At 36.5% G+C, this 20,871-nt stretch overlaps 4 protein-coding genes across 5 annotated transcripts; 1 reads left to right on the top strand and 3 right to left on the bottom strand.

Moving 5' to 3' along the window:
- Positions 1-525: 525 nt before the first annotated feature.
- LOC129809860 (DNA-directed RNA polymerases I, II, and III subunit RPABC1) lies at positions 526-1,458 on the bottom strand. The gene is made up of 3 exons (XM_055859993.1): positions 1,276-1,458; positions 1,084-1,172; positions 526-1,020 (listed from the first exon to the last, which is right to left on the bottom strand). The coding sequence occupies exons 1-3, from the start codon at positions 1,330-1,332 to the stop codon at positions 534-536; spliced, it is 633 nt and encodes a 210-aa protein (XP_055715968.1). The 5' UTR covers positions 1,333-1,458; the 3' UTR covers positions 526-533.
- A 1,758-nt stretch (positions 1,459-3,216) lies between these two features.
- LOC129809861 (60S ribosomal protein L12) lies at positions 3,217-4,143 on the bottom strand. The gene is made up of 4 exons (XM_055859994.1): positions 3,980-4,143; positions 3,820-3,893; positions 3,521-3,701; positions 3,217-3,462 (listed from the first exon to the last, which is right to left on the bottom strand). The coding sequence occupies exons 1-4, from the start codon at positions 4,014-4,016 to the stop codon at positions 3,257-3,259; spliced, it is 498 nt and encodes a 165-aa protein (XP_055715969.1). The 5' UTR covers positions 4,017-4,143; the 3' UTR covers positions 3,217-3,256.
- Positions 4,144-4,222: 79 nt separating this feature from the next.
- LOC129809859 (N(6)-adenine-specific methyltransferase METTL4) lies at positions 4,223-9,557 on the top strand. 2 transcript variants are annotated; one of them, XM_055859992.1, is made up of 4 exons: positions 4,223-4,293; positions 4,366-4,539; positions 4,607-5,437; positions 7,918-9,557. In XM_055859992.1, the coding sequence occupies exons 1-4, from the start codon at positions 4,279-4,281 to the stop codon at positions 7,921-7,923; spliced, it is 1,026 nt and encodes a 341-aa protein (XP_055715967.1). In that variant the 5' UTR covers positions 4,223-4,278; the 3' UTR covers positions 7,924-9,557. The 2 variants fall into 2 exon arrangements, with proteins under 2 accessions (XP_055715967.1, XP_055715966.1); XM_055859991.1 differs by lacking the exon at positions 7,918-9,557 and having other exon boundaries at positions 4,607-5,470.
- LOC129809858 (UDP-glucose 4-epimerase-like) lies at positions 5,439-15,526 on the bottom strand. The gene is made up of 6 exons (XM_055859990.1): positions 15,281-15,526; positions 13,842-14,088; positions 8,779-9,251; positions 8,628-8,715; positions 5,685-5,821; positions 5,439-5,622 (listed from the first exon to the last, which is right to left on the bottom strand). Exons 2-6 carry the CDS (start codon positions 14,082-14,084, stop codon positions 5,496-5,498), a joined length of 1,068 nt encoding a protein of 355 aa, XP_055715965.1. The 5' UTR covers positions 14,085-14,088; positions 15,281-15,526; the 3' UTR covers positions 5,439-5,495.
- Positions 15,527-20,871: the final 5,345 nt, after the last annotated feature.

Genomic DNA, 20,871 nt, shown 5'->3' with positions numbered 1-20,871 from the left:
GCGCCTGTGTGGGAATAGTCAAGTGTAAGTACATGGTAAATAGCACCATGGCTACATATAGAATAGACGCGGCAGAGAAGTACATAGAGCGCGTCATCGGCTGGCTGGTGTTCCGCCTTGTATACTGGGTTATAGCTTCACCACCTTATATACTGCATAGCAGCACATTTAACGCTTGTGGAAAGCGTATATATAATGTGTCTGCACCTATTTATATAAAATCCGCAGAGAAGCAACTTACATAAAGTAAAAACAGCTGATGGATGGCTATTTTGAAACAAATGTGGCATTGTTGGAAATTCGAACTTTAATTTATTGCCAAATTAGCAATGTCGTTCCTTTTTTTCCCCTCCCACTCCCCTCCCCTTTTTCGCAAATCTCGTCTGCTAGGCTTGCTATTTTTTTCCTCGAAAATTTTTTTTTCTTCCACAACCAACTGACGCGCGCAATTTATGTCAATGACCTCACAACGTAGAATAAAAACATCCTTACCTTTTCTTCTTGGGCTTTTCTTTTTTTACTTTGTTTTTCTTCTAGCAAACCAACCGATAAGAAATATACCTCCCGGCTGTTTCGGACGATCGAATAATCTTCACCACTTGTCCCCTCTTCAAGCCAAAATATCTTGCCACAGGATCACCCGCCTGAATCCTCATCAGCATATTTTCCTTCAATTTGTACCGCGACAGCAATTCTTGCTTCTCTTCCGGTGTCATCACTACATGCTCAGGCACCAATTCGTGTTCCGTGATATTGATCAGGAGCTCAGACTCCAAAAACTGCTCGAGAATGTACTTCGGTGCCATGTCCACGAGAGACTGTTTAGCCGATGGAGTCATCCCAGCCTGAACCACAACAATTGCCCGGTGAATATTTTCCTCCTGCATCCTCGTGCAGTACGTCTTAATTGTCTTTATGCCAATCTTTGGCTCTTCCGGGAAGAACACAAACATCTGATCCGTGGGATCATCATTGTGAGCCACCAATACTGTGAGATCCTGCCTCGAGGGGTGCTTTTCACTGCAAGAAAACACCACAAAATCAACCTTTTGGGCTTTTCCCACCTTCTTTGACAATTCTCACCTCGGCTTATCCCCAAACAACTCCTTAAACTGCTCCAGAGTGAGATCCAATTCATCCTGAGTCACCAGGTACCCTCGATCATGGCTCAGCTGCAATTCCACAGAAGTAATTAAAAAAAAAACAGAAAAATCAAGAAATCTTCCGGATCCCGGAATTGAGGTTATGTTGCACAATCAATTTTTCTTTTCTCACCTGCATCACTGTTTTGCGGATTCTCCACAATTTATACGTCTCCGCCTCGTCATCCATATCTTAACTGAGTTTTAACACCAATATCACTGTGAAAATCTCCGTTTTTATCCCTTTAAAATGATAAAATAGCAGGAACTTGCAAAGAACGCGTCTGAAGAAAACAAAATATCGATCCCAGCGCTGTGGACGGTTCAACATAGAAACACTTCCAGTTCTAATTGAAAGTGATTTTTCGAACTTCCATAACGTGCGTGCCGTTGGAAAACACCTGAAAATTCAGAGAAAAACCAGAGGAAAATCTTCGTGACAATGCCTAATAAAGGTGAAGGCAGCCCTGATAATCAAAATGGGGAGGAAATCAAAGAATATCAGAGGCTCCGCAATCGTTTATTCGCAAACAGTCAGAAGAAAAAAGTGAAACCTTTGCAATATCCGATGGATTCCGAGAATACTGAAGGGTCTCCTAAAAGGACAAAACGGACCCTTAAGTGGCTTGATTCCCCGGAAGTATCGAGAAAGCTAATTCAAGACGTCAAGACCCCATTTGCAGAAGTTCAGGAACGCTATAAAGTTCCCCAGAATACTGCGAGTTCTCGAACAAATCTCATTCCCAAAAGTTCTCCTGGTCCTTCATCTCCCATGCATGAAGATGTCTGTGATCAGAAAGAACCGACAGGGATTCTGGCAATTGAAAACTCATCGTGCCCTCCACGCTCACCGCAGCCGAAGCAAATATCCTGGCCAAAGTTTTGTCTGGATTTTTCTGGTTTCCAGCATATTCTGCATAAATCCTATGAAGATATGAGGATATCTGGCTCGTGTATCCATCAAGAGATATCCTTCGGGATGTGGCAATACTACCACACGATGATGCTGTGGAAGAAAATCCTGCGTATCCTTGGGAATCGTGGAGAGAAATATCTCGAGCATTTGCATATTGAGGCACTTATTCCGGACATGCCTCTTCATTTTGCCATTGCTGAGTACTTGAATGGGATTGGGAGCATTGAGAAGGACCATCAGGAGAAGTTTGCAAAATTCATAGTTCAGGGATACCCAACGGATCATGCAGAATGTGGAGCAATGGGAAGTTTTGGGAGGGTTACAGGAGAGAATCATTGGATTTATGAGACACTTCCTGCACCAATTGTGTCCTTGCTGAAGATCAGTGCAGATTTGAGTAATACCACGGCTCCTGGGGATCTGCATGACTGGGATCTTCCATCTGGATTGAGGCCAGAAGAAGAAGCCGCTACCCTCCCTACGGCGAGCTTGCTGGGATGGGCCAGGGCTGACAGGATGACGGATATCCAGATGAAATTGCTGAAGGAAGCTGGATTTTCCCGGACTGATTTTGGCGCGACAAATGCAGGAACAATTCCAGTTAACGGAGATCTCATGCGGATTATTGGGTATCTCCTTGAGAAGAGCGAAATTTCCGTGTTTGAAAAGTTGCATCCGGGTGTTGCAGGATCACTGGCTCAGATACCTTACTGGGAACTGACTGACTATGAGCAGATGGAGGAGGAACCCTGCAAAGAGTCTCCTCTGGTAAATATTGCCAGCAAATGCGGGATCATGGAGTTGCCGGCTCTTTTCTGTGATCACGTCCAAACCAAGGCACAAATCTTCCGCTATCGCATGAAGAGGATGCCTCAAGGGAAGTCTGGGAACCAAAACCTGGACATACTCTGCTACCGCTTCAACAGAGCTGGACCTCCGGATTCTTGGCTTTCCAGTGCAAATGCTTCTTGGGAATTCAACGAAGAAAAACTGAACTGGAACACTGGGACTTGGGCAATGCCTGTAACTCAGGAACCTCTAAAATTCTTCCTCTCCGGACTGTGCAAGAAATAAAGACTAAGGGATTTAAAAATGAACTGAAGAAAAATGAATTATCGAAATCCTGAATTCCTTTTTTCGAAATAAAAACCACTGAAATGAGTTTGTTATTAAATCCTCTTTATTTGCAGACATTTCCTTACTCAGCGGGCACTTCAAAGGCTCCACTGTTAATGTCATTGATTATATCGTGAGGATGACGTCCGTCCACGGTGCATCCCACGCTCTGGGCAGTTCCGAGGATCTCTTTGCATGTTCCTTGAAGCTCACGGGCCATCGAACGTTCCCTCATTGTCCGGGCGATGGACATGATATCGTCGAAACTAATGTTTCCATTGTGCTTAACTGAGAATTCAACTGGTCAGAAACCGCTCTGCACTTCATTCCACAACAATCTACTTACTGTTCTTGACCTTCTTTCGGTCCCTAGGGGGCTCCTTCAGAGCACGAATGATGAGGGAAGCTGCAGATGGAACTACGGCAATTGTGGCCTGTCGATTCTGGATTCTCAGTTGAACCGTGATTTTCAGTCCCTTCCAGTCAGCTGTCGCCTTAGCAATATCATCTCCCACCTTCTTAGGAGACTGCAAAGATGGGAAAAACAAGAATTAAATCCCAGCTTCCTAACGCATTCCGGATTGAGGTTATGTTGAGGAATGCTCTTGTTTTTCCTCGAATTTCTCCTCCCGGATGGATACTCACCAGACCAAGGGGACCGATTTTAGGGGCCAGTGATGAGGTAGCACCTACTTCACCTCCAACACAGCGGAGATACACTGAAATTAGCGAAAAAAATACAATCCATAAGCGACGACGTTGCATGAATTTTCAGCACTGTTTTTCCACCGCTCAGCCCACTCACCGAACTTCACTTCATTGGGATCAAACTTAGGCGGCATTGTTGGTGTGTTTTAGTGCAAATTTGAGTGCACAGAAGGCTGGCTATTTGCAGAAAATAGCAGAAAAATCACCGATAAACCTTCCACTGACAATGTGGACGATTGAAAAGAATGAGAGACGGATGTAGATGGAGCTGAAAGCATTTTTTTCGAAATTCCGAAATGTCAAATTTGTTCGAAAAATTATTATTAGAATTTTCCACAGCGCTGGGGTGCAACAGGTGTTTTTGTTTACAAAATTTTGACGCTAAAAAGCGTGAGAATGGCAATCGTTTTTATGGCTATATGGACCTGATTGAGTCTGACAGCCAAAACATAAAAAGAAGAGAGAGAGAGAGCAATCGTTTTTCGCAGTGAAAATTCTCTATTTCTCAGTCACAAAGAGCTCATTGACTCCCACTATCGTGGCATGTATGAAATGAAAAAAGAGTTCTTTGAGATTAATCGGCCATTTGCGCAAAATAGCGATAGTGTCAGTGTGAAACGGAAACGCAGGAAATTGGACAAAGAGGACAGAGAGGAAGTGAGCAAAGACTGATAACAAGGTAAATTTATTGTTTATTAATGGCATGCTTTTAATGGGGATACAGAAAAGCACGGAGTTAGAGGTGAAATTGAGGGGATTTGTTGAGAAATGCCGTGAAGCTGGGCATCTTGGGAGAGTGGATGCCACGGCAAATGAAGAGGCTATTGAGGAAGCCAGCAGGGTGCACAATTTAGCCATATCTCATCCAGTTCTCCACGGGGAGAACAGGAATCTCCAGTGCATCACCACGACAATTGATGGGCAGGAATTTCTCATTCCGCCAGAGTGTCATTTTTATCAGAATGACGTGCGAAAGATTGAGACTTTTCTGCTGCCTGGGAATGAGGTGTTTGACCTCATTGTGATCGATCCGCCGTGGTGGAACAAGTACATTCGACGGGTGAAGAAAGCCAACAAGAATATCAGCTACGACATGCTATATAATGACGATATTGCTGATCTGCCAGTCAGGGGATTGACCTCGAGTCGTTCTATCGTGGCAATTTGGTGCACAAACAACAAGAGTCACCTGGAGGACATTCTCAACAAGTTCATTCCCCGCTGGGGCCTAAAGCACCTCACGCAGTGGCTGTGGATGAAGGTCACGAAGGAGGGCGAACCAATTTGTGCCTTTGCCGACGAAGAGAAGAAGCAACCCTACGAAAGGATCATCGTGGCCATGAAGGATTCCCAAGAAAATGCCCCCCTAGCAGACAAAATCCCCAGAGATGTCTCAGTCGTCAGCATTCCCAGCTCAATTCACTCCCACAAACCCCCACTGATGGACATCTTCAAGCCCTACCTCCCACAGAATCCCAAATGCCTCGAACTCTTCGCCAGATACCTCAATCCAGGATTCACATCTGTTGGATTGGAAGTACTCAAACTTCAACATGTAAGTTTATTCAATAGACTCGATATTTATTGAGAAAAAAAATCCTGAGTTAGAAGGTTCAGTGACCATTTACAACGCCGGTCTTGTAGCCATTGGGATTCATTGTTTGCCACCTCCAGAAATCAGTACACATCTCCTCCAGTGAATACTCTGCCTTCCAGCCCAATTCGCTCTCGGCTAGAGTGCTAAAAAAATAATTCCAATTAACCATATTTCTTAAAACATTTTTGATTGTTTTTGAACTTACGGATCTGCGTACATGGAGGAAATATCTCCTTCTCGTCGAGCCTGAACCACGTACGGAACTTTGACATTATTGACCCTTTCGAATGTCTTGAGAAGCTCAAGAACAGAAACTCCCTTTCCGGTTCCCAAATTGTACATCTGAAAAAAAAGGTTTTTACGGTATAAAAGACGTAAAGTAAAGGAATAGCGGTAGTTTTTAAACAAAAATTTTTTCGATTTTTTTCTCTGAAAAAAAAGTTTCGGGAATCTCTAATGGCACTAGCACACCTTTTAGATCAGGAAAATTTCATGGGATCGAAATTCACAACCCTTTCTTTCTCAAACATTTTGCATATGTCTATCTCAGTCTTTAGGACTCTTCTTTTTCTTTTGAATGTCACACCAAATTAAATTTAGTTCAATCGAATTTTGAGTGCGAAGGAATGAAACATCGATATGCAGAACATTTGAAAAAGAGAGGGATGTGAACTTCGGTCACATGAAACTTTAGCGATCTAAAAGGTGTGCCGGAGCCATAAAACCCGAAAAGTTTGTGAAATCCAAAAACATTAAAATCTTTGTCGGTCTTAAATTTAATTGGCTCTTACACTCCTTTTAGATTGGTCAAATTTCATGAAATCAAAATTCACGTCCCTTTCCATCGTAATGGCCCCGGCACACCTTTTAGATCAGGAAAATTTCATGAAGTCGAAATTCAAATCCCTCTCTTTCTCACGTGTTTTGCATATGACTGTCTCATTCTTTCGCATATCAAATTCGATTGAACTAAATTGAATTTGGAGTGATGTTTAAGAGAAGAAGAAGAAGAAAGAAAGGAATGCGAATTTCGACTTCATGAAATTTTTCTGATCTAAATGGTGTGCCGGAGCCATAAAAGATTTGCATTAGCCCGTCCCACTGTCTCGGACTCCAAATTGGACTGAACTAATTTAGTGTGATGTTCAAAAGAAGAAGAGGAGTGCAAAAGAATAAGATAGAAATATGCTAAACTTTTAAGAAAAAAGGGATGTGAATTTTAATTTTATGAAATTTGACCGATCAAAAAGGTGTGCCAGAGCCATAATGCCTTATTGGCACACCTTTTCGATCAGGAAAATTTCATAAAATCAAAATTTATGCCTCAGATACTTTTTCAATTTAGTGAAATTCAGTCGATTGAAATCTTTTCTCATACACTTTTAAATTGAAATCATTTCTGTGATTGAAAATCAAATTGAAATTGAAATTTCATTTACAAAAATCGATTGAACGGATAGAACCCAAGTTCAATTTGTTTGATGTTCAAAATAAAAAGAAGAGTGCGAAAAAGTGAGAGAGACGGCTCCGGGGCCTCCGGGTCAAAACCCCGAAAGTCAAAATCCTAAATTCTTAAAAGTGTTAGCTCCTTTCAGGATTTTGTCTTTGCGAATTTTGATTTTTGTGATTTTGTCTCTTGGGAATGTTGTGTTTTCGGGAATTTGGCTTTTCAGGATTTTAACTTTCGGGATTTTGGTTTCAGAAACTTGGCTTTTTGGGATTTTGGCTGTTTGAAATTTTGGCTTTAGGGATTTTGGTTTTTCAGGATTTTGACTTTACGGAATTTTGACTTTTCGGGATTTTGACTTTCGGGATTTTGGCTTTTCAGGATTTTGCTTTTGGTTTTTTTGGGTATTTCGAAAATTCGGGATTTCCATTTAAGAAATTTTGGGATTTAGCTGTTCCAAATTTTGGCTTTAGGGATTTTGGTTTTTCGGGATTTTGACTTTTTGGAATTTGGTCTCTTAGGTATTTTAGCTTTTCAGGAGGATTTTGACTTTTGGGATTTTGGCTTTGACTTTTGGGATTTTGGATATTCGGGATTTTGTGTTTCTGGGATTGTGGTTGTTGGGGAATTTGACTAATTCGAGGTTTCGACCCGTCCGTGATCTTGTCTCTTCAGGATTTTGACCGGCACCGATATAGTCATATACAAACAATTTGAAAAAGAAAAAGTTATGAATTTTGAATTAATGAAATTTTCCTGATCTAAAAGGTGTGTGGTAGCCATAAAGTGTACCAAGCAGAAATTCCAAGTATTAAACACTAAAACTTTTTAATTTTGAAAGCGCGTACCGCGCCCCTCATTTCTCTATTTTTATGCTCTTCAGAGGGCTAGAACAAGATTGGCTAAATAAGCTCCACCTTTAACTTTTTTTGGCAACGCCCCTTGCAAGGTTAAATTTAAAGTGCCAATTTTTTTTGCCTTTGTTTTTAAGATGTAAAAAAAACTTCGCAGTAATGAAGCTGAAATGGGAATGTCAAACTCCTCGTTTTGATAAATTTTGCCCCAGTCTCCCTTATCCTTCTTACTAGGCAGACTTATTTTATTATATCAGGCTAGGAAGGTACCGCATGTGTGTATATATAAAAAATATAGGCCACGCCTCTTTCGAAGAGTTGAATTGAAAATGTTATTGAAGCATCTAAAGGTAAAAATGACTGATCCGATTGATCATTATTCTTTGTGTATTATTATATATACATAATATTTAAAATAATCTTTCTAATAGAAAAATTGTAAAGCTACGCCCACGTGGAAATTTTGGAATAATAATACGAAACGAATATTAAAAAAAATCGTGTACTTTTCAAATAAAATATTGTTCTAGAATCTAGATCTAGAAATTCATTTAGAATTTCACTAGTCTTTGAATAAAGGTTTCGTAAAGGGCGTGGCCTGTATTGGGAAGCTCTTCCAAACTCCTCAGTAAATAATAGAAATTTCTCGCTCGAAAAGTGTTTTATAGTCCCATATAGGAAATATTGAATACTAAAAAACTGTTTTATAAAAAATAAAGACGAGGGCTTGGCCTAAAATTCTGTAGAGGCGGAGCTTATTCAAAAAGTCAAATACTACTTTATTTCTCCAAAAAATCCCACTCAAGTAATTTTTTGCCCAAGAATTTTCCCAAAGACAATCTCTTACCTTGAGACGAAGATGCTGCTTCTCGAGCTTCTCCAGTGCTTTTACGTGTCCCGCACTCAAGTCCATCACGTGAATGTAGTCGCGAATTCTTGAGAAAAATAAAATAATCAGCATGATAAAAATAATTTGCGTAGGAGGTTAAACTTCTTACCCAGTTCCATCGGGAGTGTCGTAATCATCGCCAAAGATTGTGAGACACTCCTTCTTGCCGCTGGCCACTTGGCTGATGTAGGGCATGAGATTGGTGAATTGTTTGGTGGGATCCTCTCCAATGAGGCCCGATTTGTGAGCTCCTACGGGATTAAAGTACCTCAGAGCAATGATATTCCATTCTTCTTCGGCTACTGAGATATCCCTCAGCATTTCCTCGATGAAAAACTTTGTCCGTCCATAGACATTGGTCACTTTTCCGGTTTCCTTTTCCTCTGTGATTGGCAACTCTTTTGGTTCGCCGTAGACGGTGCATGAGCTGGAGAAGACCAAATTGAAGACTTTGTACTTCTTCATGATCTCCAGCAAATGGATCATGCCAATGAGGTTGTTCTTGTAATAGAGAAGAGGTTGCTGCATTGATTCCCCAACGGCCTTCATGGCTGCAAAGTGGATGACCGAATCGATTTTGTACTGAAAAGATTCCACTAATTTAGGGATCGGTCTAAAAAGGTTAAACATTTTAAATATAAATAAATTGCATAATTAAGACCCAGTTAGTTTATTCTGACTGTTTTTGAAGACTGATTTTGCATTAATTCACCGATAATTAAATTAATTACTTCAATAAGAGTTTCCAAAATATAAGAGCGCGTGAAAAAAAAGTTCTTTGACCTTAGAATTAATTTGTTTGTTATTTTTAAGGTTTATTAATAAGCTCAAAGGCTATTTTTTTAATGTACTTTTTTTAATAAATAAAATTTGTTAGATTTATGACAATTTTGTGTCTTGTAATCCCTCGAATTTACTAAGTCTGACGATTGTTCTCAAACAAAAAGTAATTTCAGCGACATCAGCGGTGATCAAACAAACTTTGGATGTTCTAAAAAGTTTTTAATGGGTCTGGCACACTAGATCAGGAAAATTTCGTGAAATCGAAATTCACATCCATTTCTTTCTCATACGTGTTGCAATAATATGTCTATCTCACTCTTTCGGACTCATCTTCTTCTTTGGAACATCATACCAAATTAAAATTTGGTTCAATCGAATTTTGAGTGCAAAAGAATGAAATAGACATGTGAAAAACATTTGAGAGAGAAAAGGATGTTAATTTTGACTCATGAATTTTGCCCGATCCAAAAGGTTTGCCACAGGCATAAGATTTAAATTTATTACCTTTCTATTACATTTTTACTAAAATAAATAAGCACATCGTATAGAAAGAAATTTGAATTTTCAATGAAAAGAGTGTTAGAGACTATTAAAGTTGATAACATTTGTTTCGCTTAAAGCACAGATTTAATATTGCGAGAAATTAAAAAGAAATGTGGAGAAATAATATATTCACATTCAAGAAATACTTCAACAGTATATTTTTTATTAAATGTTCTGAACAATTTTTCCTAATGAATGTGCGATTGGTTCAATAAATGTGATAAAATTTGATAGTTTTTGCTAGAAAAGCATCTTTCGTCTATAATTCATTAAGAATGTAGTAAAAGTAAAAGTTTAATGATACTTTTGGGAAAGGAGAAAAAATAATTTTTGTTCATGACCTAATTTCAAACTATTTAATCATTTGGGAAATTAAAAATTCAAATTTAACTTTATGGGTATATTTCCGCCATTATTATGAATATTCGCATCTAATAATAGGCTGCTATTATTTTTTGAATTTTTATGATTTGAATTAGAAGATTATTGAAAAAGAAATTGAAGGTTAAAATCTCAAGAACGTTACAATTTTTGATAGATCTCAACATGGCATGGGATTAAATTTAAATTCTCCTTACCAACTAAGACATTCTGTATATGCGAGGTTATGTCGAACATAACCTATAAATACTGGATTGGTCTTTGATTTCAACAAAATTCAAATTTCTCCAAATGATTTAAAAACTTAAAAATTTCTCTATTGACCTTTTCAATTTGATAAAAAAAATCATAAATTGTAACTCAATGAATCTTATTCTTTAATTAAATCTATATTATTAAAGACTGTTAGGTTAGAGTCTGTGTTGATGTATACATAGCTCAGAATAAACTGACGATCGGTTGAGAGTGAACCATATTAAAGGTGCATTAGCTCTCTGACTAAAGTCTTATGCTCATCGGAAGGCAATTTCACTGGTGAAGAGATGCACACGAACACACCTCACATTTTTAACATTAGTTAAAAATGTGAGGTTAAGTTTAGCATAACCTTTAAAATTTATATCGAGAAACCTCAAAATTCTTCAAGTTTAAAGAACAATTTTTACAAAAACATCCATTTGAGAGACAAATGAACTGATTGTAATGATAAATTGATTTCTTTATTTCCTAGAATGTCTGTTTTATGACAAAAATACCGTAGTCTAACCTTAAAATATTTTTAAATCGCAATAAGGGAAATTGAAAAAATAAATCCTTATAGATTATAGCAGTACCTCACAGTACAACACAATTATATAAGAGAATCTATCCCAGAATAGCAATTTGGACCTAATTCTTTAATACATTTAAGACGTTGGTCAGAAATATGAGGTTATATTGAGCATAATCCTTAAAATTGTTATCGAATAACTCCAAAATTCTTTTAGATTAAACAATACAAAGAATTACAAATTCTAACGTTAAAAAATTTTATTTTACTGTCAAAATTAAGAAATGACACTCACTTAAACATATTCTAAACATATTTCAAAGCCATTTCTACAAAACAAAAGAAACTATTCCAAATATAACATTAAAAAAACAATAGACAAGAAAATATTTCTTTACCATGCAGAATGGAAAGTTCTCAGCTATAAACCTACCATTCGAAAAAATTAGCACTCTATTAAATATTTGGCAAAGAATTTCCCATTAGCATACAGAAACGATTTAATAGTTTTTTTCCTTGGTCATAATTTGCAAGATATCTGAATCATCGGTATAATATATTATATTAATGCATTTTGAAAGAATGAACATTGTTTTATTTAGGATCTTTGCGAGATTGAAAATTATGTTAATTTTATTTGGCAAAACTTGAATTTTAGATCCTGTCCTATAAATTAATTGTCTTCAATTTTTTGAGATATCATTCTCAATATTTTTTTCGCTTTTGGTGCTCCTATTTTTAGAGACAATAAAAGCAAGACAAAAAACTAATAGAGCATGGAAAGTGAATGTTGGGAACTTGAACTTTTAAAAAAGGAAAATATGATTAAAAAAATTGGGTTGATGCGTTTGATTACTCAATTTTCCTACATAAATATTTTTAATGAATCTGACCTATCTATGGCAACATATTTTAATAGCTATATTCTGTAAAAAATGTCTCGTTAAACGGACAAATGGATTTTGTTAAAATATTGTCAAAAGGAAGTTGACAAAACTTTTTCTCACATTTTATATGTAAAAACATCCTTTTGACGAACTTTTAACAAAATCCAATTGGTCATCGATTTGACAAAACCTTTCTATTGGCGCCACTGCCTCCTCATCGAAGGCAACGACACCAACGGGAATTTCGGACCTGTAGCTAGCTTCACATCTTATGCTGTCAAGCATTCTTTCTCTCTCTGCCTTGTACACCGCGATACGCGCAACATCACATTTTCACCAACTCCATAAATTTCTCAAAATATCATCTACATCGTTCGTCAGAACGCATCCTATCTTAGTTTATTTTGTAAGTTAATTGTTAAAGAGTGAAGTTAAATATATAGAAAGGAGAAAACATCAAAAATTGGTCTTTCTCGCCGCATCTTTAATTCTTTCGCGTCATTAGGGTCATATATGACCCGGGGAAAAATCAATTTTTTTTGACTATTTACATTAATTGAAATCTATCGGTTTGTGCACGACATCATAATAGAAGGATATAAGATTCTTGTCTAATTTTCTCAAGACTCCAGATATTCAGGAAAAGAAAATATTTGAGATCAAAAATCACTAATTTCGAACTTTGAGAAATTACTTTTCTTTTTCAATATTTTTTTATATTAATTTATTTTTTTCAGCAAAAAGTTCTTTAGAAACACAAAATGGAATATCCAAATATTGTATATTGCATATTTTGATATAATAAACTACTCTCAAAATTCCAGAAAAGCGCGTAGAATTTTCCGGGTCATATATGACCCTATTGTCCCCAAGGGTAACAGTGTTTTCGTCCCAAACCTATAGCGAAATGTAGTTGGGACATTGTTTTTCTTTGCGAAATGCAGGTGGGACATCTTGCTCCTGGACATTTCATCTTATATTTGATGAATTATAACATATTTTGCAATATTTTAGAGTATTCTGCAAGCGTATCATATTGTGCAATTGTATTGTGTGTGAATAAATATGTGAATAAGTTTATTTTTGCCAAATACCACTCAAAATATTGTGACAGTGACTGTTCAAGGGATTACCAGGAAGATTCCTTGAACATCAGGAGTACAGTGTTCATCAAGACAATCCAGTTTGCCATGGTTTTGGCCAAATTAATAACTTCAAACAACAAAAAAAACTCTTAAAAAGCCTGTGATATAGATTTTGAAAATGGTTTGTACACTTCCCTTGAGGACAATAGGGACATATTTGACCCGGGTTTTTTCCGAGTTTTCACGCAATGGAATTTTTTTTCCTCTCTGAACTATTATATTTGATCATAAAACATTAGGAAAAACTCAATTTTACATTAATTCATCTGCTGAATAAAAGTGTGACGCGAAAGAGTTAATCCAATATATATTTCACTCTTCATAAGTATAGTCACATTGGAACTCATGCTTTTAATGCTCACTTTCTCATGTATATTTCTTGACATAATTCTCACGGAAGTACTTGAGGTTCAGGATCTCATGCTTTCATTCTTTCGACCATAGGTAAATCCTAAGACTTTCCATATGGAAGAACATCCTTTTGACAAACTTTTCTTGTTAATTTGACAAACCCTTTTGTCAGAGTTTTCTTAAATCACAAATTCATGAAAAAATAGGTCAGATTCATTAAAGGAATATGGAAAGTGTTCGAAGCTAGAGTATGTGCGAAGCCTGAAAGCCTTCCACTAAATATGTTAGCGTTGAAATTTGTGTAAAATCTTACCATCTGAAAGATCTGATCGAGGGCTTCCAAGTCCAGAAGATCGCATTTGTGGAAGGCAATGGGTTTGCCTGTGATTTGTGCCACACGCTGAAGTGCCACTGATTCATTCTTGAAATTATTCACGGCGTTGGTGAAGTTGTCCAGGGCTATGACTTCGTAGCCAGCCTCTTGGAGGCTTACAACACAGTGGGATCCTATGTAACCGGCTCCGCCAGTCACCAAGACAGTTTTCCCATTAGACATTGTGCTGTCCACAAAGAGCAAGAACACAGAACATCATTAGCTTTTTTATATTCCACGTCTTCGTTATTGTTTGCAACTCAAATTAAATTGCACAGGGGTTAACGGCACCAAAAGCATTACTTCGTATTCCATGGATTAAATCTCCCCATGGCAATGTTGGGATGAGAGCAAGAGGAAGAGAGAGAGAGAGAGAGAGAAGACAAGAAGCATGAATGAGATTACTGTGGAAGATGCGCAAGAACCTTGAGAAGTTAAAATAAAGACATTGACTTGAGGGGAAGATCATCGCAGCAGAAGCACAAAAAAATGTGTTTTAAGCTTTCGATTTCGTTGATGAAGATCACAGGTCCAAAATATCACTGGATTGTCGAGATGATCAGTGATCTCTGTCGCCAGGGAGATGGAAAATGCCAAAGTCAAGGTGCAATTTCCTTTAGGAACGCGAATATGAGGCAAAAGAGCCAAAAGTGCGAGAAGAAGAGATGAACAAAACCGGTCGAGGCTTTCAACAGAAGCATACGATCACAAGGCACGATCGATTTGCCGTATGATGACATCACTAACATATTTCTGTGATTTACAGTTAAACATACTTTACACCTCGACGTAATTTGCTTTTGGTCTTTTTCATAACAATTCACAACATTGAGCAGCGAGGGGATCGCGTTTCCGCTGAATTATCTAACAGAAAACATCTCCAAAAAATTGATATCAATTCAGGTTCAGGTGATAGGAGCCCCCAAAAAAAATTCACAATCTGTTATTGCCCAGAAGATTTATTCTTCACTGTGGGCCAAAATAATTGAAGAAAATACCAATAAAAGAAATTATCTACCTTGAACTAAGCACAATTGACGAGACACGTGACTCAATCGTGAATACCTTTTTCATGATCTTCATGGAAATTTAAATTCCTATTTTTTTCTGTATAATTTCCACTTGGGATTGAGAGTGGTCAGAAGGAGAGAGAAGAAAAAAAAAACGTCCATGGAGCTTTGCGGTAAATAGCAAAGAAAATATGTGCAAAATGTGTGGAAATTTGTTTAACACACTTTTCGTCGATCGTTAATTATGGGTGCTTCAGTGGAAGATCATGGGAAGATGGCACAGATTTATGCAGCAGCCACACTAAGCATAAAAAAAAACTTATCCCAATAATGCCAAAGATCTTCGAAGAACCTGTTTCTTCACTTTACCTATTTTCTTTCAATCCAACTGCTTCCACCAGTAAATCCCAAATGCACAGTGACACAGAATTATGCACAAGAACACTGATCACTCGCGATCACGCAACACTGGTAATTCTTACCTCGGGACTCGGACTCTTTAATTGTGGAATTAGAAGGAATTCCACGAAGCCGGACTGCGGCAAGAACGCGATTCACCGTCCAAACGAAGCAAAAGTCGCTACTCAAGTGAACGAGTACCACGATCTCTGCTTCTATTTATGGCTTTCGCAATCGTGTGCAGAAGCTGGAGAATCGTGAGGTTTAGTGGGAGGCTCAGGGCAGGTGTAGACAACCTTTACTCACTCTTGGTGAGCTCTAAATATATCTGGAATTATTCGCTGAGAAAAGTGCCTAATCATAAAAAATAAAAACCCTATGACCAACCGATTCCTTTCTGAACTTAAACTAGACTAGGATAGTATATGAAAATAATTTTGGTAGTTAAAGATAAAAAATATTCAAAAATAATTTTAAAATTGGGAAAAACATTTTTGTCAGAAAATTAACATGTTTGATAAAATTCAAATTAATCAGTAATGGCTATGGCATACCTTTTAGATCAGGAAAATGTCATTTAATCGAAATTCACATCCCTTTCTTAAACAATTTGCATATGTCTATCCCACTCTTCTGTACTCTTCTTCTTCATTTAAACGTCATAAAAAATTCAATTTAGTTCAGTATAATTGAGACCGAAAGACTTGGATAGACTTGTGAAAATCTTTTGAGAAAGAAAGCGACGCGAATTTTGATTTCATGAAATTATACCGAGTTAAAAGGTGAGCTGGAGACTTAAAAGATCAATTTTCCTCAGAAGAAAATGGTTCATGGCTCTGGTACACCATTTAAATCAGGAAAATTTCATTTAATCGAAATTCACATTCCTTTCTTTTTCAAATGTTTTGCATGTCTTTCTTACTCTTTTGGACTTTTTTCTTCTTTTGAACATCACACCAAAATAAATTTAGGTCAATCGAACTTTGAGGCTGAGAGATAGACATATGCAAAACTTAATGACGTTAATTTTGATTTCATGAAATTTTTCCGATCTAAAAAGTGTACAGGAGGCCTTAAGAGCGGGATAGACGTGCAAAATTTTTGAGAAAAAAAGGATGGGAATTTTGATTTCATGAAAATTTCCTGATCTAAACTGTCACTAAAACGATGTGGCGAAGCCCAGTGGCGTATACAGAATTAAAGGCCCCGTCTCCTTATGAGGGGTGCGACATAATGTTCAATGTATGAGGCGAGGCATCATTCAAGATTGATAAGAGACCCTATTTAGTGCATGGTGTTAGTCGGGATTTTAGTAATGGGGATCCAAATTCAAGAATTATTGCCAAAAGAAATCATTTTCCGAACACAAGGAAGAGTTTGTTTTCGAAATTTTACAAAAAAAATCAATTATTTTTTATTTGAGCTTATTTCAAAATCAATTATTACTTTAGGACCTTTACAGAAAAGAAATCCACTTAGGAATTGTTGTTTTGGAGAATTTCTTTTTTTATTCCATTTCTTTTCCAATTTTGATGGATTTAGATAAGAGGTACAAAAATATTCTCATAGATCTGAGTAGCTTTTTATTGAAGAAAATTGTATTTTAAGCTTGAGAATTATGTCTCGAAACGATGTTCTTAGACTAAAAAGACCTTTAGACTTTATACTAGAAAAAAAACAGCATTATTTAAAAGAGCTAGGGGGCCTCTTGAGGTAGAGGCTCCGTCACTATTGCTTCTTTGCTACCCCCTATATCCACCACGGAGTCATTAGGACAAGCTTAATTACTACTTAATTAATTGATAAGAATATTGTAAGCTTATCATAATCATTTCATTGTCTTTCAGTAGCATAATTTGGTGATAAGGTGCCTAATATTTGATAAATTTTATCTAATCTAAATAATAGACTTTAAATTTAAACCCAGGTTAGATCGAGAAGCCACCTAATCAATCCAAATAAGTGAGATAGTTATTAAAATGAATATTTTATTTTTATTTTTTTTTCTTATTGGAGCTATGAATTATTATTTTTTTGAAGTCCGAAGTTAACATAATTTGCCTCTCTTATAATTTAAATAATTAAATAAAATTTACATAAATCCTTCAATGATTTTAATTATGTTTTTTTTGCATTAAAAACGAAATTTATTAAATTTCTGATTTGAAAACAAAGTGATTATAGGGGAGAACGGGTCAACTCTTCAGAAAATTAAATTATTTATTTACGTAAAATTTGTGACAATCATTTTATTTGGCCCGATAAGTGCTTCAGTAAACAGAAGGGTGTATAATTAAGTAAGTATATATAAGTAATTTTGTCCCTGGGTTCTCATGCTATTTTTTCTATTGCTAGGATCAAATGATTTACGAAAATACTTATCATTTTGATTTCATTTTGTTTTTGCGCTTGGAATCTAGGCAAACCCGTTTTTGGCGTTTTTTGATACTTGGGTGCCTGTATCTTCTATTTATTTCTTAATGGGAATGGGCACATTTGTTCTCCTTTACATGCCCGATAATCCTTTGGACAGATGGAATTCGTACAACTGACACCAGGGGCGCCATAGTCTCATATATGTCAGAAAACATGGAAAAATCGAACTTTTTAGCAACTTTAATCAAAAATATCTCGAAAACTAGGACTGTCTCTAATAATCTAGGGTTTGATAAAGAATTTTAATAATTACATTTTCATCCATGTACAACTTTTCTCTCAGATTGTTTTTTAACCTCTAAATTTGAGGTTCAAACGAAAATCGAGCACTTAGCCAACTAGAGAAAACCTTCACAATTTCGGGTGTTAAGATTTTTTTTCCTACCGATTAGGTAACACAAGCCCTTATTACAATATTTAATGCTTAAATATCGATAATATGGTGATTTTTGTATGCTATTTTATTTACTTCTTAGATGTTATTTTATTACTTGGAGATCTTTGGGATAAGTTATGTAAACGCCGAGATTTATGCAAGACTTTTTAGGCGCCAATTTTTCAGCCTATGTCAGCGCCAAGCGCCAATGCCCACCCGGCAAATTCTGCAGAATTCTGCAGAAATTCGTCAGATTTGAATTACTAACTGCCGAAAAATCAGCAGAATTTCTGCAGAATTTTGTTCTAAGGTGGATCCGATCGTTGTATGAAAATTCTACAGCATTTTCTGCAGAATTTCTATAGAAAATTTTAAAATTATCGGCAGAATTTCTTTAGAGTATTTAGATGATTTCTACATTTCTTCTACCCTTTCTAATGTTTCTAAACATTATTTTAACTACATAAAAATATGTATTTCAATTTATTTAAAATTCAATTTTTATTCAACAAATTTACGTGAATACTCTCTTTTTTTTACAATATTATTACAATGTTATAATACAATATTATTAAATCAGCCATAATAGAAAATACGAAGGGGAAGGAAATGGTTAGAAAACACGAAAGAAATTCGCGATGCTCACGAAGTCGCACGACTATCCCGAAGCCATACGAAGTATCCGATTTAATGACAAGAAACGTTAAAATTTCAAAAGTGCAGAATTGCAGATCGAAGTTTTGCTGGGTGGTTCATATGAAAATTATTTCCAAATTTACCGCGTGAAAAACATTTGCATAGATACATTTGAAAAATTATTCTGTAAATGAGCTCCCAAGAGACTCAGTCCCGGCATTATGAACTTCGGGATTATGCATCTGATGAGATTATGCACATACCATTATGCAGAGTTGTCTACCTTTGGGAATTATAATAAATAATGCTGGCACAACATTCCATGAAGGAACAAGGTCTTCCCGCAAGGAGATTTCTAGACATGCATTATTATTTTTTTCTTGTACGGGATGAGGTTGTCAGTCCCATGCCCGTGGAATCAAGAGTGCAGTGAAGCTCACTGGATGCAATCCGAACACCTTTAACGCTAGAAAAATTCCTGGTGACCTAAAGGGGATTCGAACCCGGGACACTTGCATCATAAAACGAGTGCTCTACCACTTGACCCATTGAGTGCCCTTTGGGAATTAATTTATGAAATCATTTTTGAACACGGTAAAAACTTTTGGACACTGACCAAAATATTGGAACAAGTATTCCTTGGAACAATTTTTTTTTTGGAATCAATTTGTACCTAGAGAAGATATTTGTTTGTTCCAAAAAGTTTTCTTTACAATTTTGTTACCAATAGTTACAATTTTGTTAGAGTTTTCTGATGAGTTTATTGATACGGTGGAATGTCTACAAATTTGAGTTGATTTCGTTTTATATAAATTTGTTCCTGATCCTGAAAGTTGGGATAAAATTTGTTGCACTCCTACAGGAACAAATTGGTAAAATTCTTTTTGATAACAATATTATTCCCACATCTATAACATATTTGTTCCAAAAATTTTCAGTGTCCGTGGATGAGGTAATTTTTGGAACGAAATTGTTACTCATATGGGAAATCTTTTTGTTCCCATTGTCGGGAACAAATCCGTGTAAGTGATTTCGTCTTACAGCTAAGGTCTATACTTCAGTCGAGATGGATTTCGGTGGCGAAAATTCATAAGGAACATCAAATAAGAATCAACTTAAAAGTGTTTTATTCAGACGAAAATTGCCACAGATTTGGCGTTCTCCTCGCTTTGTTGGTCACGGGTGACTGAGTGTGAGAGGAGGGATACGATTTTGTACTACACGAGCTATTTTTTAGGAACAAATTCTTACGAATATTGGGTATCTTTTGTTTCTCCTAGAAGGTACAAATTTATTCCTAAAATTTTCGGTGTCCGTGAACGAGCTACGTTTTGGAACGAATTCGTTACTAATATTGATTATCTTTTTGAGTCTCGTAAAATTAACAAGATTGTGCCAAAAATTATGGTGTCCGTGGACGAGCTAATTTTTGGAACAAATGTGCCGAATTTTTTTACCGTATACCCCTGAATGTATACTATTTTATGACGCGGTAAATTTGAAGACACTATATTTTTTTTAGATTAAAACTTTAATTTCTTTTATTACGGTAAAAATTTAAATATACTAAAAATTTATTGAAGAACTCTGGCCAGAGTGCTGTTTGTTGATGAATTTCTTTTAAACAGTTGATTTTTTTTTTGCTCTGACTACTTTTACTCTGCGCAGAATTTGTTTTACGGCCGACTCATTCAAAAGAAATCGCCTGCGAGTATGCAAATTTTCTTGATGCATAAAACAATTTCGCCCGTTTTTTCGGTCCCGAAAATGTGCATAATCCCGGACGGAATGTAGTAGGCAATTCATATCAAATTCTTTCAGTCCGTTTTCATTCGTTCAGTTCCGTTCAAGCCGGAACTCCCTGTAAAAGTTCATTAAGCAAATTCCCACAATTCACTTTAGCCCCGGTCTCCCCTTAAGAGAAAATCATTTTTCGATTGAGAATTTAAGAATTCCTCAAATTGGATCAAATCAAAAGCTGACGTAGATTAATACTAATCTTTACTCACCTCATTTCTGGAATTCACAGCGAAGCCATTCAACTATTATATTTGCATTTTCTCGATAAGCAGCCCCCGTCCAAAGTGGAAAAAGAAAAACTAAAACAGCTGTC

Source organism: Phlebotomus papatasi, chromosome 1 (assembly GCF_024763615.1).
Source record: "Phlebotomus papatasi isolate M1 chromosome 1, Ppap_2.1, whole genome shotgun sequence".
Taxonomy (NCBI): domain Eukaryota; kingdom Metazoa; phylum Arthropoda; class Insecta; order Diptera; family Psychodidae; genus Phlebotomus; species Phlebotomus papatasi.
Note: the sequence above shows the minus strand (reverse complement) of the source record. Positions and strands in the feature narration are given on the sequence as shown.

Excerpts from the sequence above, each read along its gene's own strand:
- LOC129809860 (XM_055859993.1), bottom strand. The coding sequence starts at position 1,332 with ATGGATGACGAGGCGGAGACGTATAAATTGTGGAGAATCCGCAAAACA. Across the intron at positions 1,173-1,275 it reads TCCGCAAAACAGTGATGCAG|CTGAGCCATGATCGAGGGTA; the intron begins GTGAGAAAAGAA and ends GTGGAATTGCAG. Across the intron at positions 1,021-1,083 it reads TTGTTTGGGGATAAGCCGAG|TGAAAAGCACCCCTCGAGGC; the intron begins GTGAGAATTGTC and ends GTTTTCTTGCAG.
- LOC129809861 (XM_055859994.1), bottom strand. The coding sequence starts at position 4,016 with ATGCCGCCTAAGTTTGATCCCAATGAAGTGAAGTTCG. Across the intron at positions 3,702-3,819 it reads AAATCGGTCCCCTTGGTCTG|TCTCCTAAGAAGGTGGGAGA; the intron begins GTGAGTATCCAT and ends CCATCTTTGCAG. Across the intron at positions 3,463-3,520 it reads CCGAAAGAAGGTCAAGAACA|TTAAGCACAATGGAAACATT; the intron begins GTAAGTAGATTG and ends TTGAATTCTCAG.
- LOC129809859 (XM_055859991.1), top strand. Across the intron at positions 4,540-4,606 it reads ACAAAGAGGACAGAGAGGAA|AAAAGCACGGAGTTAGAGGT; the intron begins GTGAGCAAAGAC and ends ATGGGGATACAG.
- LOC129809858 (XM_055859990.1), bottom strand. The coding sequence starts at position 14,084 with ATGTCTAATGGGAAAACTGTCTTGGTGACTGGCGGAGCCGGTTACATA. Across the intron at positions 9,252-13,841 it reads TCGATCAGATCTTTCAGATG|TACAAAATCGATTCGGTCAT; the intron begins GTAAGATTTTAC and ends GAATCTTTTCAG. Across the intron at positions 8,716-8,778 it reads GACACTCCCGATGGAACTGG|AATTCGCGACTACATTCACG; the intron begins GTAAGAAGTTTA and ends ATTTTTCTCAAG.